Source organism: Nicotiana attenuata, unplaced genomic scaffold (genome assembly GCF_001879085.1).
Source record: "Nicotiana attenuata strain UT unplaced genomic scaffold, NIATTr2, whole genome shotgun sequence".
NCBI lineage: Eukaryota > Viridiplantae > Streptophyta > Magnoliopsida > Solanales > Solanaceae > Nicotiana > Nicotiana attenuata.
In genome coordinates this window covers 934-17,358 of record NW_017676423.1, presented here as the reverse complement: position 1 = coordinate 17,358, position 16,425 = coordinate 934, and the positions used below count along the sequence as shown (strand labels likewise).

The window sequence follows — 16,425 nt, the reverse complement described above, 5'->3', positions numbered from 1 at the left end:
GGATGGGATTTTCGGTGATTCGGTTAGCTTCGGAGGATGATTTGTGACTTAGGAGTGCGATCGGAATTGATTTTGGAGGCCCGGTGTAGAATTAGGCTTGAATTGGCAAAGTTAGAATTTTGGCGAATTCCGATTGATAGGTGAGATTTTGATCCGAGGGTCGGAATGGAATTCCGAGAGTTGCTGTAGTTTCGTTATGTGATTTGTCATGTGTGTGCAAAATTTCAGGTCATTCGGACGTCGTTTGGTCGGGTTTTTGATCGGAAGTGCATTTCGGAAGTTTTGAGAAACTTAGGCTTGAATTCGATGAGTTTTGAGTAATTTGATGTTATTTGAGGTGTTTTGATGATTGGAGCAAGTTTGGATGATGTTTTAAGATATGTTGGTGTTTTTGGTTGAGGTCCCGAGGTCCTCGGGGTGATTTCGGATGGCTATCGGGAAGTTTGAAGTTGTAAAAATGCAGCAGAAAATTGCAGAGAAATTTTGTTCTATGCGATCGCAGAGGGGGTCATACGATCGCATAGAAGAAATTAGAGGGCTGTTTGGATTGTGCTATGCGAACGCGCTTGGTGTTATGCGATCGCACAAGGTAAAGACCTTGTGCTATGCGAGCGCAGGTGTGTATATGCGATCGCGTAGGGTTAATTTGGGGGAAGAAATTTTGTGCTATGCGATCGCGTGGGTTCTTATGCGATCGCATAGAAGGAGCTTCAGACCTGGGCAGAAAGTTTATAAACATTTCATCCGCGAGTTTTAGTCATTTTTCCACCATTGTTGAGTATTTTGAGAGCTCTTTGGGACAAATTGAAGAGGGATTCAAGGAGGATTGATTGGAGGTAAGTTCCTTCGCCTAAATACACGAGATTATGATAGATTTATCATGGAAATTGGTTGAAATTCATCAAAAAGGGGTAAAGCTAGGGCTTGAGTTTTGATATTTCAAATTGGAATTTGATAGGTCATTTGAGCTCGGATTTGGGAGTTCTTGGTATGTATGGAGAGGTGAATAAAATACAAGGTTTGATTCAGGTTTTCTTATTTCCGTTGTACCTATATGGAGAAGCATATTTCTTATTTGGCTCAGGTTTGTATGCTATACGAGTGTTTAATTTCATAACTACTTATGGCAAAACTCATAATCTAAACATTAGGAACATTGTACCTGCCCGTGACAATTAGGAAGGGAAGGGAAGGAACAATCGATGTTTTGAAGACACTGCATCTGCACTATATACACTAAAATACAAATATTTGCACCAATTAGCTTTTCGGACTAACTTGCAGGATGTATCTAAGATATATATTTTTTGAGTTATTTTATCGCATTCTGGAACTGATTCCATCGTTGGTTTTCCACCCTTTGGAATGTTTTGTAATTTAAAGTTGTATGGGTATGTGTTATCATCTATATTGGTTGATATCAATTAACATTTGAATATTGCGTTGAAGATTGCTATTTTATGGCACAATTACGCTCAAAAAGACAAAAGGAAAAGAAAAGGATTTCTGAAACTCTTAAAAGGAAAAGCCTCTTGCAGTCAGTTGGAAGCACGACCATGTAACATAGTTTGGCAGTGATTTCTAATGTTTCGTACATGAACATGTTATGTGTTAATTATACGTAAAATCAAAATATTATAATCTTGAAGCTTTCCATTTCAAATAGTGCCTTATATTTTAATTTTAACCACCATTTTGCTCCCATTGTTCCTACTAAAGTTAACAAAACAGTTTCTTTTTGCTAGCTATTCAAAACAAATCTATTCCTCCATATTTGCTCCAAACTACATAATTGAATTTACGAAATGGCTTTTTCAGTGTTTTGCAGGTAAGAATATATAATACTAATAATCTAGCTCAGCAAATTGTTGGGCCCGTGCTCCACGGGCATCAAACATCTAGTAGTATAAATAAATTATATACTATCAATGTATAAAAATAATTTAAACTCATAATTCAAATAGAGTCACTTCATCAATAGGAAAATAACTTAATTATATTTGGATATTATTATGATTAAGTTTCCACAATTAGATAGAACGGTCAATGAAATGATTAAAAAAAACCTTTATGTAACTTGTTGCTATTAACAAATGATGAAGGGGTGATCTCTGATTGAGTTTGATTCTGGACTCCTAGCTTCTCTCAAGAGCAATTTTCATAAAATACCATAGTTTAGAACATAGTAGCTATATTTTGCCTAATTACTATTAGCAGCTACTGTTCAATTGTTATCAACTTGTATTACTTGTATTCAAACGCGCAACGAATACAACATGTGTCAACTGTATTCGTTCGTGCAACGAATACCACTTATATCAACTGTATTTGTTTGCCCAATTGTATTCATACGCACAACGAATACAACATATATCAACTACCAAGGCAAAAGGGTGCGTATAAAGGATACAATATGTATCGACTGTATACAGGAGTGTATACAAAGTATACAACTTGTATCGAATGTATTAATATCGATTGTATTCATTTAATTTCTTGTTTCATAAATTTGCTATAAAATTCAAATATACGTTTGACGTATCGCGTACTTTACCTTCTCTCAAAGCATGCACATCTAGATGTTCCCAACCCAAATCATTTCTAATGAAGTTTGCGCACTGAAGTCACCCAATCCATTGAGTAACTCGTAAAAGCCCAAAAATAAAGCTCATCATAGATACAATGGAGTACTAAGGCAGGCCATGTGGAATATTTATGGGAGAAATTCAAAAATAGCCAGATTTACCACTGGTCGTTGAAAAATAGCCAAGTTTTAAAAGTCATCGAAATTTAGCCACTTTAAATCTGAGCGAAAACACTGTTCAAAATCCGTTACGCCCGCAAATTTTACGGGAGTTCCAGCATAAGTATGCTTGAACTCCCGTAAATTTAACGGGAGTTCCAGGATAACTACGCTGGAACTCCCGCAAATTTTACGGGAGTTCAAGCATAATTATGCTGGAACTCCCGCAAATTTTACGGGAGTTCCAGCAAGTATAATTGTCCAGTATAATATACTGGAGTTTGGAGCACTGGTGCTCCAGTCTCCCGCAAGTTTTACAGGAGTTAGCAAAGTATACCGGTCCAGCATAATATGCTGGAGTTCGTACACAAATGCACCAGAACTCCCGTATATTATACTGGACCGGTCCCTGTTGCAGCAAAATAGTGGCTATTTTTCATTGACTTGATAAACGCTGACTATTTTTCATTGACCAGTGTGAAAACTGGCTATACCATGATATTTTAACAATATTTATTTATAGCGTGTACATAAGTTGGGTCAAATCGAATTTTTTATTGGGAATCTTACGGGAATGTATATCAAAAAAAGACACTATTTACTAATAACAAACTATTTTAGTCATGCTACCGAAAATAACCAAAAAGTTAACAATAATAAGGCAAATTTTTTTTCTCAATGGGTATTGATCACGCCCAACTATGCCTTATAAAAAGGACAATGCGATCGCTGCAAATATAATCCGGTTTACAAGTCCGGAGTCGAATCCCACAGAGAACTAAGGTTTAGCTACAGCTGTTCACTATCACCAAGAAGATAAGCTTGAACAATTTCTAACTTATAGATTTTAAGATTCTTGTGTTTAACTAATTAAGTAATAAATTAAAATAGTAAATTAACAACTAACGATACTGAGGGTTAGAGAAAAGATTAAGGAGGTCTAGAGTTATGATTTCCCCTATTGTCGGAATCCTTCCCGCTATGTCTTCTATAATTTCGCCTAAGTATTCTCTACCGATCATGAGCACTCTTATTACCGTAAATCTCTCCCGAGTAATTACGACAATTTACTAGACGCACTCTCCCGAGCTACGCTAGCTGGCTTTTAATACAGCTCACTTCAGATCGCACCCAAGGCTTCGTTATCCCTATTCCCACCTTTAAACCCTCGGTTATTGATCCCTCATATACTCTGGGAGTGGTGTTGTTCAACAATTACCTAAATATGCACTCTCTCCCGAGTTATGCATACTAAATAGGCACAGCTAATTGAGAGCTCTTCAATCAACCACAATATAAACGTAGTTGAACAAATAGAGAAAAGCTATGGCTCAATTATATAAAAACATAACAAGAATTTATCCTACAAAAGGTTCTATCAAAACTCTAGATAACAAATTAGCTATTCATAATAGTATGTAAAACTACAATACTAAAAGTCATAACCAACAATGAAAAATAGGAAGAGGAAGGAAAAACTCGTAGAAGAATTCTCCGCCTTGCTCCCAATGTGTTCTTGCATCCTTAGGTCGAATCTATGTCTCAAACCTATCCTCCTTTTTTTTCTTGGCCGGCCTCCTTCGTTTAATATAGGGTTTAGGGCTTAAAATCCCGTGTTTTGCACTTTGGTCCCTGAAATTTACGCGTCCTGCCGCGGTCCTACCGCGGTTACGCCAGGACCGCGGCCAGAGTGGCCTTCAGAATTTGCAGCAGTGTTCTGCTGCGGTCCTACCGTAACCGCGGTTTTTCACCCTGTTCCGTTTGGAATTTGGAAAAACGTAAAACATGAAAATTGTATCCCTTTGAGTTAGCTTTCCAACCTTATATTGTGGAGCCCAAATGGAGTTCTGAGCAAAAAGTTATGTCTATTTTACTAGAAAGTGCGCAATATGCCTCCTCGAGTCTTCGTTCGTACTTAATTATCAAATTTGACCCCCGAATACGATCCCGGCTTAATTCCTTGGGCTTTTACTCGGACTTCAAAGCTCCAAATCACTTGAATTCATTCCATAACATCTATATAGCTCGGAATCACTCCTACAAGGCATAAAACACACTGTTAGTGCAAAACACTAGCGATTAAAGCGCAAACTCAACTAAAATGCAGTAAATTAGAGTGTAATAATCGACTAAAATACGTAATTATAGCCTATCATCATGAATACATGCGCGTACAGTTGGACTGTCCTGATTTTAGGCGCATTTTGCTTGAATACATGCGCGTATAGCTGGTCTGCCATGATTTTAGGCGCTTTTTGCTGCTGTATTCATGAATACATGGCGTGAATACATGTGAATACATGGGCGTACAACTGGACTGCCCTGAAATTAGGCGCTTTTTGCTATTGTATTCATGAATACAGCATTGCGAATACATGTGTGTACAACTACTTTTTGTTGTTGTATTCATGAATACATGGCGCAAATACATGTGAATACATGCGTGTACGGCTGGACTGCCCTGATTTTTAGGCGCTTTTTGTTGTTGTATTCATGAATAGAGCAGCGCGAATACAACGAATACACTACTGTAACAACTGAATAGTAGCTATAGGAAGTAATTATGTATATGGTAACTATACGAAGTTAACAACCACTAAATAATAGTGGTTTCTGAAAATTGGGGGATTTGCATCTATACTCGCTTTTTAGGTCACGTTTTAACTTGTGCCCGCTTTGCAAAAAGAATTACAAGCGTACCCATTTTTTCGCGTAACTTCAGCATACGGTGCCGAAGTAGCAAAGGCAATCACGCAAAACTTCAGCATTCTAGTAGACGGGCCTGAAGTAGCAAATGCAATACGCTGAAGTTTTTTGTCCTGGATAAGACGCTGAAGTTATTTAGTTCATTTGTAAAAATTTCAGCACTAAAATAGCTGAAGTTTTTTTGTCCTGGATTCATTAGTTTTGTCATAAGACTTTTTCAAAAACTTCAGCAGAAGATGCTGAAGTTATTTAGTTCATTTGTAAAAACTTCAGCACTAAATTAGCTGACGTTTTTTTGTCCTGGATTCATTAGTTTTGTCATAAGACTTTTTCAAAAACTTCAGCAGAAGATGCTGAAGTTATTTAGTTCATTTGTAAAAACTTCAGCACTAAAATAGCTAAAGTTTTTTTGTCCTAGATTCATTAGTTTTGTCATAAAACTTTTTCAAAAACTTCAGCAGAAGATGCTGAAGTTATTTAGTTCATTTGTAAAAACTTCAGCACTAAATAAGTTGGAGTTTTTTGTCCTGGATAAGCTTTTTCAAAAACTTTAGCAGAAGATGCTGAAGTTATTTAGTTCATTTGTAAAAACTTCAGCACTATATAAGCTGAATTTTTTTTGTCCCGGATTCATTAGTTTTGTCATAAAGCTTTTTCAAAAACTTCAGCAGAAGATGCTGAAGTTATTTAGTTCATTTGTAAAAACTTCAGCGCTATATAAGCTGAAGTTTTTGAAAAAGCTTTCTAACATACTAGGTAAATAATCACCTTATTCTTTCATAGTGTATTACTACTATAAAATAATCAGATTGCCAACAATATCTAAATCATAAATTTTGGAAATAATAAACGTGAAAAGAGCAGAATTACATGGAAATATTTATAAATTATTGTCTACTAACTTATGTATTAATTTATAATTTATTTTTAAATAATCTGATAAACATACTTATGGCAATCATCCCATGAACTGAAGTTTCATAGCAACACCAACAGCAGCAGAAGAAAGAAGAAGAAGAAAACGAAGGAGGAGAAAAGAGACCGAAGTTGTTTAAAAAGTAGGTACAAGTTAAAACTTTTTTAAAAAATGGGTATAGGTTAAATGGGGCGACCAAATAGGGCGCCCCGTGCAATTTTTACCTGAAATTTCCTCTATATTGGGGCATTTGCATCTATACCCGTTTTTGTGCCACATTTTAACTTGTGCCCGCTTTGCAAAAAAAATTGCAAGTGTACCCGCTTTTTCACATAACTTCAGCCCACGGGGCTGAAGTTTTTCTTTTGTACTGGAAAACTTCAGCTGAAGTTTTTATCTTTGTAACCGAAAAACTTAAGCAGTTTTCCAGCTTAAATTTTCCAGTTATAAAATAAAAACTTAAGCAGTTTCCAGCTTAAGTTTTCTAGTTATACAATAAAAACTTAAGCTCTAGAGCTTAAGTTTTCTAGTTATAAAATAGAAACTTAAGCAGTTTCCAGCTTAAGTTTTCCAGTTATAAATAAAAACTTAAGCAGTTTCCAGCTTAAGTTTTCCAGTTATAAAATAAAAACTTAAGCAGTTTCCAGCTTAAGTTTTCCAGTTATAAAATAAAACTTAAGCAGTTTCCAACTTAAGTTTTCCAGTTATAAAATAAAAACTTAAGCAGTTTCCAGCTGAAGTTCTTATTTTATAACTGGAAAACTTAAGCTCTAGAGCTGAAGTTTTTCAGTTATAAAACAAAAACTTCAGCTCTTTCCAGTTATAAAATAAAAACTTCAGCTCTAGTTTTCAAGTTATAAAATAAAAACTTCAAGTTTTTGTGTTGTAACTGAAAAACTTCAGCTCTAGAGCTGAAGTTTTTGTGTTGTAACTGGAAAACTTCAGCTCTAGAGCTGAAGTTTCTATGTTATAAAATAAAAACTTCAGCTCTAAAGCTGAAGTTTGCCAGTTATAAAATAAAAACTTCAGCTCTAGTTTTCCAGTTATAAAATAAAAACTTCAAGTTTTTGTGTTGTAACTGAAAAACTTCAGCTCTAGAGCTGNTCCAGTTATAAAATAAAAACTTAAGCAGTTTCCAGCTGAAGTTCTTATTTTATAACTGGAAAACTTAAGCTCTAGAGCTGAAGTTTTTCAGTTATAAAACAAAAACTTCAGCTCTAGTTTTCAAGTTATAAAATAAAAACTTCAAGTTTTTGTGTTGTAACTGAAAAACTTCAGCTCTAAAGAGCTGAAGTTTGCCAGTTATAAAATAAAAACTTCAGCTAGAGCTGAAGTTTCCTAGTTATAAAATAAAAACTTCAGCTCAAGAGCTGAAGTTTTTGTTTAGTAACTCGGAAACTTCAGCTCTAGTTATAAAATATTTTTGTTTAGTAACCCGGAAACTTCAGCTATAGAGCTGAAGTTTCTCAGTTATAAAGGGAAGCTGAAGTTTTTTAAAAAGTGGGTACGGATACAAACAAAAAGACAAAGCGGCTACAGGTTAAAGAGGGGCGCCCCGTGCAATTTTTACATATTTTTCTCTTTAAATCGACACATGGGCTTTTTGCTGGCCCAATTGTTGGTTGAGTATATTAGTGTTAGTTCAACCCAATTGCTTAGCAAGCGAGAGTATAAGCAGGATTGCAGGAGTTTTATAACTTTGGACCGGTTCAATTGGCAATCCTGTGCCAAGTTCACCGCAGAAAAATAGTATAAGAAGCGGTTCAAGAAAGAATAGTTTGATTGATACAAATTCCACTTTGCGAAGAAAATTGTGAGATCGAGAACCCTAGAATTTTGACTACGATTCCTTGATTCAGCAGCGGCAATGGATATAGACGTCGAGATGGTTCCCGCCGGTGAAGAATCCAACGCTGCAGCAGCAGCACCTTCATCAGCATCTGCTGCTTCTTCTTCCACTAAGAAACCTAAACGTTTTGAGATCAAAAAATGGAATGCTGTTGCTCTTTGGGCTTGGGGTTCGTTCTGATTCATATCTCTTTCGTTTTTTATTGTAATTTTCGTGATTTTGTAGTTTTCGTAATTGTTTACTTGTGCTGATCGAAGCTGACGTGGTTTGGTGAATTGTTGATTGCAGATATCGTTGTAGACAACTGTGCTATTTGCAGGAATCATATTATGGATCTATGTGAGCCCTTTCAAATCTCCTTTGCTTTAGAATAGAAAAGAGAAATTCGATGTATTTCTATTTATTATTGCCAATTTATGTGAAAATTGTTTGTTAACAGGCATCGAATGCCAAGCTAATCAAGCTAGTGCTACGAGCGAGGAGTGCACTGTTGCTTGGGGTACGTTGTTTGTTTATTTAAATTTCATGTAGTTGAGACCGGTGATTGGTGAAATAATTCGCTCTACTTGGAGCTGTGACATAGAAAATTATATACTTCGGGAAATCTTGACTACCATTATTTGTTTATGAGTATATATCATTTTGATAGAGCTTTCTGCTTATTATGTCTTGCGAGATTATGCCTGGACATACTAGTTGTATGCACTTTTAGATATACATTACCATATTGTATATTTTATGGTGAATAAGTTATAATCAAACTTGAATCTTGTTGCCTAGAGAATCTACCTTCATTTACATGTAAAGGAGCCAAACATCCATTGTCCACAAAGCTTTGGCTCTTTCACTTAACAACAAGGTGATACATTGTCTATTATCGTCCTCGAACTAAGCAAATCTGTTTGTGGTGTGAACAATCATAAGCATATGTGCTTGTAAATCCATGTCATCTTTTTTTTTTTTTTAACTCATCTGCCTTCTCCAGTTCTCCCCCTCTTGTTGCCAAAGACCGCACTTATATCGCTCCATTGCCGTCCTCTCCCTTCTTTATCCTTCCATCTGATGAAACTTTTGTAATGTATCGCCTTCTTATGCTGCTAAGTCCGTACCCATGCTGTCTTTTCCCTTTCGTACTTCTTTCTCATTTCTATTATGGCTGCTTACTCTGATGAGGCTAGCGACTTGAGAGTTTTATGTGGTGTATTTTCTACCTTTTTCCTGTGTCCTTCCCTTTCTCAAGCAGGCACACCGTTTTTCTCCCCATCCCTGAACCCCTATCTCGAGGGGAATCTTCAATGGAAAACACAAGCAATCAATTCTTTCATTACGATTTTATTTGCTCTAATTACTTCAAAGGTTTAACCAAAAGTCAACCTGACTGAGAGCACCGACAGTTCTAAATTGAAATTCTGACACATAAAACATATTGCTAAGGGGCCGTTTGGTTGGAAAGAAGTTATCCCGGGATTAGTTATTCCACCCTTCCATGGGGATAAAAAAACACTACAATCCCGGGATAACTAATCTCGGGATTAATTATACTGCAATTTTATCCCAACCAAACATGGAATAAACTCTTCTTAAATTTAATCCCGGGATTAATTATCCGTTATCCCTCCTACCAAACGAGCCCTAAGGGTGTTATAAAAGGTAATTAGAAAAGTGGATAGGTGTTAATTTCTTAGGATTATTGGTGTGCGCTTCTTCTTTTGGGAACAGAGTGAGGAAATGGAGGGAAATGTTTCTCAGAGTTGAGACAAGGAGAGCATTTTGTGTGGAGAAGGCTGGATATTTAGGAGGGTTGCCTCTGCTGATCCAAGCATATTTACTGCATTGCACTTCTTCTTATTGCCAAATACCACATGTATATCCCCTTTTGCTGTCTTCGCCCTCCTTTGTCCTTCATCTGATGAAACTTTTGCAATGTATTATTAACATTCTTTTGCTGCTAATTCTGGACACATACTGTCTTTTCCCTTTGGTGCTCCTTTCTCCATGTCTTCTTTCTCATTCTATAATGGCTTCTTATGCTGACGAGGTTTGAGACTTGAGAGTTCTTTTGTGGTGTATTTTTTTTTCCTTTCTATCTTTGTCCCTCTCTCAAGCACATACGCTGTTCCCCAACACCAAACTCATATATCCAGAGGAGAAATAGAAACCAAAGAGCATCCCTTGCAAAGCCACAGTTTGCTCCATATTCAACCCAAACCTTGAGCCTCATCTCTTATTTCAAACAAAACAATAAGAAAATTGAGAAAAAGCTGAAAATCAAAAGAAAACTGGTTACAAAATCTAAGAATTATGAACAATTATAATATCTTATATAAACCACATAAACAACCAAATCAAATGTTAGAGGTCAAAAGAATAACATCTTAAGGTTATATACATTTTTGGCGGACTGGACATTTCAAACTCATTCAAAAGTAATTTTGTTTCCTACTGCAATGAAGAATTAAATCGAGGGGCTCGAGCTCAGACACGGTGCGAAACCATTTTGCACATGTAGATGAAATGTTTCGTTTCATTAATAAACAATGTTGTCAAACTTCAGATTCAAACAAACGACAACCTGAAAGATAAATATAGAAGTCAAAATTACAATTAAACTAGAGTAGGGAAGAATAGACCTTGAATCACCAAATATGAAAATAAATTCGAACAGAACATAATAATGTAGCCTTTTTTTTCGCATTGATTTTCTCAGTCTTGTTTGGCTTTGCTCTTCCGGACTTGGCCTTCTATAGAGGAGTTGAAGGGGGATAAGAACCCTTTGGATCAAAATCATGATCTGAAGGTTATCATTCTCACAATCCTCTTTAGCCGATGAGAGGAAGATTTTGAAGAAAATCTCTAATGAAATCGCTGGAAAAGTGACAAGGATTGGGTGGTAAAAAAATGACTTACTTGCCCGTTCATTCTTTTTTCTCGATCATTTCAAAAAAGATTTGTTCTTCTATGTTGTAATTTTTCAGTTTCAAATTTAAATAGATCAGATAGATTTTAATGTTTTACTACTTGTTTAAATGGTTCAGATAAATTTTAATATTTTTTTTACTTGTATAAGTCTTCTTTGAATGAAAGAGAAAATAAAGATACAATTTCTTAAACGTTAGGACTTTATGACATAATTATATGTACAATATTATGTTGTAGAGTTGATTTTAGGCCTCTATGTATGTTTTTCTTTAACAGGACCTTGGAAGAAGAAAAGAAATAATCAAAAAATTGGTTCGATTCTTTAAAAGTCAAAAGAATTGGAACAAAAAAATAATGAAATTGAAATGAATAAAAAGGGGATTCTGCATGATCATCACCTATTGCCTCCCTAATATTTCTCCTCTATCTACTTTCCATACACCTGTTACCCCTTATCTTTCAGACCCAATGGTTATTCCAAATTCTTTCCCTAAAAATCGTGATCTCTTCTCCTGCTTTCCTTCAAACCCAACACCTATTTAGCTTTGCTTTCCATCCATGACAGATTTCCTTCCTTTTATTCTCCTATGTTTTCTTCTTTTTTCCACGAGATTTTTGCCACCCAAATTTTGCTCCTTTTCCAGCGATTTCATCAGAAATTTCTTCCAAAATCTTCTTTTCATTGGCAGAAAAGGATTAAGGGCATGATGGCCTCCAGATCATGACAAGAGTTCTCATTCCTCCAACTCCTATATAAAAGGTCAGGTTAAGTCTAAGAGCAAATTGCAACCAAGCAAAAAATACTGAAAAAAGTAGTGAAAAGATGCTCCATTATGAAGTTCAGTTCAAATTTGTTTCATATCTGGTGATAAGAGGTGCCAATACAGCTTCGGATTCCTTCCCAACTACAATTAAGGTCTATGTTTTTCTAGTTTAATTTAGTGCATGTAAGTTTGATTTTTGTTTTTTTTGTTTCAGTTTATCAGCTTTGTTTGTGAAGGAACATAAACATTTTATTTTAGTGATTCTGATAAATTTGGTGTAGAACTGTCTTTCTTAGTTATATTGCTACGGTTAGAAGTATCCTTTTTTTTTTGGCTTTGACATCTTGATTTATATTATCACAGGTGTATGTAACCATGCCTTCCACTTCCACTGCATCAGTCGCTGGCTCAAAACCCGTCAAGTGTGTCCATTAGGTAGTTATCAACTTTGTCTTTGGCGTTGTATAGTTGGTTTATTAACTGTATCATAATTGTTGTAACTCTTTTCCTCATTTCAGATAATAGTGAGTGGGAATTTCAGAAGTATGGTCACTAGAGGGATTCAACAAGTGGCGCGAGAGGCTATTATGCTGCTGCATCATAATGTCGTTAAGTGTACTTTGTTCTAGTAATACTTGTTCCAATGCCTTCTGTTCTGTGTTGCTTTACGTATCTATGTCTGCTTTGGCCATCTAATAGGATTTACTAGAGAGCTCGTATCATATGCTGTGTGATTCTACTTACTGATCCTTGTTGATTATGTTGTTTGGAAAAACCTTCAACTAGAACCACTAGCAAAGGCTGGCAGCTATTTTACTTTCAATACTCTAATATTGTACTTTCTTTTTCTTGATCCTCTAAAGTTGTTTACAGAATCTTTTGCCATTCGTTTAATACCTACATTTACGTGCTTGAGCCTATAAGATCCAGAGTATTCCAAAAGTTACATCTGACTTTTTACATTAAGGCCAATGTACCAGCTAGCCAATTTAGAATGGTGCCATGGTTTTGTGTGATACTATTAACAGTGGCACCAATATATGGAGTAATTTGCTTAGCCAGAGGAAAGTCTTGCCTTTGATCTGGGATGATGCGTATAGCTACCTTTCAGTATAGGGTTAAATCCCAGGACTCCGACTTTTCCAAGTTGACAGTAGTGAGATTTGCTTTCGTTTCGCTCATCAGGTTGGCTTGAGAAGGATAGTTGTAAAGATAGAAACTCCAAACTAATCAAAGATGATATGATTTATAGTTGTCTGTCTTGCAATGACTAGTTCATTTTGTACTAAGCCCATCAAATGACAATGTTACAGCAGATGAACATAAATTTTCAAATGTACTTGAGGCTGGTAAATACTCATAAACAAGAAAAGAATGATGACAATTTCTTAACATTATTTCAACAGATAGATGTGGTCCTTCGCTATTTATTTTTCCTTTCTGAACTTGGCCTTGTTCCTGTTTCTGGCCCATCACAGTTTGCAGTTTAGCACAATTATCTTCTGCTTCATAGTCCATTGCTCACTGAGATGCTGTAGCAGAGTGGAGTAGCCAATGCACTGCAATTGGACTCCTCACGCTATGAATTCCATCACTCCACTCAATTGACCCAAATGCAGATTCAAGACCTTTTACTCTCTCCAACCCAACACTTCCATTACTGCTAAAACTAATCTCATACGACAAACTCTTATTTTCCTCACTAAAACTGAGCTTAGTAGGAGTCACCTTCACCTCCACCGAAGCCGGTGCATTTATTTTCACCTCATATACCGCATTCGTATTCCTGCCAACATTTTTAACCACGCGCTTGTATTTCACCACATTCTCACTACTAAAAACAACTGAGAACGACGGATAATTCAAATCCCCTGGACTAACTAAACTTTTTTCACTGCAATTCACTGAAGAAGTATCTTTCACGAATGGTGAAATCCTTTTGGGATCATAACCAATGGTGCATAAAAAGTCCAAGTAATCCTTCGTGTCAATATCATAAACAAGACCCGGATCCAGTGCTCTATTCGGATCCACATGACCCGACCCGTGAACAAACGGACTCGATTCTTGGCCTGTTGCGAGATCCGTAAAGGTTTTGCCGGAGTTATCTACATTGTAAGCTGTCGTCATGAGGGCAGATTTGATGGCTGCTGTAGTCCATTTAGGGTAAGCTTTTCTGAGTAAAGCAGCTAATCCACTTACATGAGGACAAGACATGGATGTACCAGATATAATGTTAAATTCCACTCTTCTGGTATCAATTTCTAAATCTGTTGGTCCAATGGACCCGGTCCAACCGGCTAAAATGTTGACTCCTGGTGCAGTAACATCAGGTTTAAGGATCTCCGGTGTTACATAATTGGGTCCTCGGCCTGAGAAGGCAGCAATTCGTGGAGCAGACGGTGATTTTCCGATTACAGTTCCTTTAAAGACTATTGTTGCCGTTGGTGATGAATCAGATTTGACGTAATCCCTGATTTTGTCACCGGCATTTTGTCCGACCATAGTCGCTGGGAGGAGATGTGAATCGGCGACGAGTTCTTCGCCGGAGTCAGCTAAGTTCGCCAGGACCATACCTGCACCGCCGGCTAATTTTACTGCACTTCCTTTCTCTACTCTAGCATTGCCGCCTCGATCACATAATACAATTTTTCCGGCGACCTTTGAAGGATCCAGCTTTCCTGGATAACAGAGTTGACTGCCACAGTCGCCGGAATAAACAAGAGGTAATTTTGTATCGTTAAGCGGATCGCCGGAATACAGGGATACGCCGCCGAATATTCTACCGTCGCCTAAGATTACATTCGCCGGGAACTCCCGGTCTATGGTTGAGGCAGCAACGGTGAGAATCCAAGGCGCAACGTTGACCGCGGTGGAAGCACCGGGACCGGAGTTTCCAGCAGAGCAAGAGACAACAACGCCATGTTCCGAAGCACCAAAAGCTCCAATAGCAATAGAGTCAACGTCATACTCCGGTGCATAACCGTCAGCACCAACGGAAAGTGAAATCACGTGAACTCCATCAGCAACAGCTTGATCCATTGCAGCTAAAATATCAGAATCAAAACACCCTGTTTTCCAACAGATCTTATAAGCTGCTATTCGAGCTTTCACAGCCATGCCTCTAGCTTCACCTTTTGCGTATTGAAAAAAACTAGCGTTAGCTACAACAGATCCAGCTGCAGTTGAAGCAGTGTGAGTCCCGTGTCCTTCAGTATCTCTTGGCGATTTAGATTCTTTAGACTCGTCAATTGGGCTTCCACGATCAGCTTCGTAGCCTTTGTAAAACAATCGAGCACCGATGATTTTACGATTACATGAAGTTGCAGGAAAGTCCGGCCCAGTTTCGCATTTGCCTTTCCAACCAGACGGGACAGCAGAAAGCCCGTCGTCGGAAAAGCTCGGTCTTTCCGGCCAAATGCCCGTGTCGAGGACCCCAACGATGACGTCATCAGCGTAATCGGAATTAGGCCAAAGCCCGAATGAGTCTGCGAGACCTAAGAAGGTAGGTGTGTGAGTGGTGTGAAGCTGACGTGCACGGTCAGGGATGACGGAGACTACACCGGGCATGCGGCGGAGCCGGTCAGCCTGCTCGGAAGTGAGACGGGCAGAGAAACCCCGGGCAGCATAATCGTAAGAATAGAGGATTTTGGCGGAGTGTTGGGAAGAAGAAGAGACTGATCGGAGAATGGAGGAGTACCAATGGTGGTGGGTAGTGAAGATGTGGGGCTTGTGAGATTTTGACACATGGACTATGAAAGTCTCAGAACCGTCCGATTGTACTGAAATTGCTAGAGAGTTGAGAAAGAAGAAGATTAAGAGGAAGACAAAAGAAGAAGAAAGTGCCATTTTAGAAGAGTTTGCAATATGAAACTATATTCTGCGAGTGTTAAATATTGATATTCCATACTTAGATAAAAGGATAGAGGTGTGGGCCTTATTGGGCCACGTTTTATATAGAGATTGGTTCATTTTCAGGCCCTTTTTTTCCATTCCCGCATATCCACGTGGGTTGTGGACACATTCTTTAGACATAAATTTGGTTGACATTTGGGAAAAATGAGTTTTTGAATATGAGATGACAAATTGTTTTTGAAAGTTGAAATTACCTTGGGACATACATTTTATTTGAAAATAATTTTAAATTTTGTGAGTAGAGTACTTTAAAAAATTTAAAAACTACTCTAGAATTGTTTTTGGAATTTGCAAAATCTGTCAAAAAAGGATCAAGATTACAAAAGAAACAGATATTTGAATACAAAATTTGAAAAAAAACTTTCAAATTTTATGTCCAAATGGAAGGGTAGGTAAGATATGTATTGTAATGTCCAGGGAAAGAAAAAAAGGTTTGGATATCTGTTTACTTTAGACTAAATTTTTTTTATTTAAAAAAAGGGTTTCAACGAGAAGATGAAATCACGTTTTTCTCACGGTATATCTGTCAACAAGGAGCATTAAATTGGAGCGTCGTGAATCATGACAATAATGCCTATTATTCAACTGTTCAGAAAAGAAATAATGAAAAATC

At 37.1% G+C, this 16,425-nt stretch overlaps 2 protein-coding genes across 2 annotated transcripts; one reads left to right on the top strand and one right to left on the bottom strand.

Moving 5' to 3' along the window:
• Positions 1–8,020: 8,020 nt before the first annotated feature.
• LOC109221000 (RING-box protein 1a-like) lies at positions 8,021–12,782 on the top strand. The gene is made up of 5 exons (XM_019385467.1): positions 8,021–8,383; positions 8,503–8,553; positions 8,654–8,713; positions 12,261–12,332; positions 12,416–12,782. The coding sequence occupies exons 1-5, from the start codon at positions 8,233–8,235 to the stop codon at positions 12,451–12,453; spliced, it is 372 nt and encodes a 123-aa protein (XP_019241012.1). The 5' UTR covers positions 8,021–8,232; the 3' UTR covers positions 12,454–12,782.
• A 342-nt stretch (positions 12,783–13,124) lies between these two features.
• On the bottom strand, positions 13,125–15,798 carry LOC109220999 (subtilisin-like protease SBT1.4). Its single transcript, XM_019385466.1, has one exon. The coding sequence runs from the start codon at positions 15,744–15,746 to the stop codon at positions 13,419–13,421; it is 2,328 nt and encodes a 775-aa protein (XP_019241011.1). The 5' UTR covers positions 15,747–15,798; the 3' UTR covers positions 13,125–13,418.
• Positions 15,799–16,425: the final 627 nt, after the last annotated feature.

What these genes read in the sequence shown, in the direction of transcription:
- LOC109221000 (XM_019385467.1), top strand. Translation starts at nt 8,233, where the DNA reads ATGGATATAGACGTCGAGATGGTTCCCGCCGGTGAAGAATCCAACGCT. An exon ending in GAATCATATTATGGATCTAT is followed by an intron (nt 8,554 to 8,653) that starts GTGAGCCCTTTC and finishes GTTTGTTAACAG; the next exon opens with GCATCGAATGCCAAGCTAAT. An exon ending in GGAGTGCACTGTTGCTTGGG is followed by an intron (nt 8,714 to 12,260) that starts GTACGTTGTTTG and finishes ATATTATCACAG; the next exon opens with GTGTATGTAACCATGCCTTC.
- LOC109220999 (XM_019385466.1), bottom strand. Translation starts at nt 15,746, where the DNA reads ATGGCACTTTCTTCTTCTTTTGTCTTCCTCTTAATCTTCTTCTTTCTC.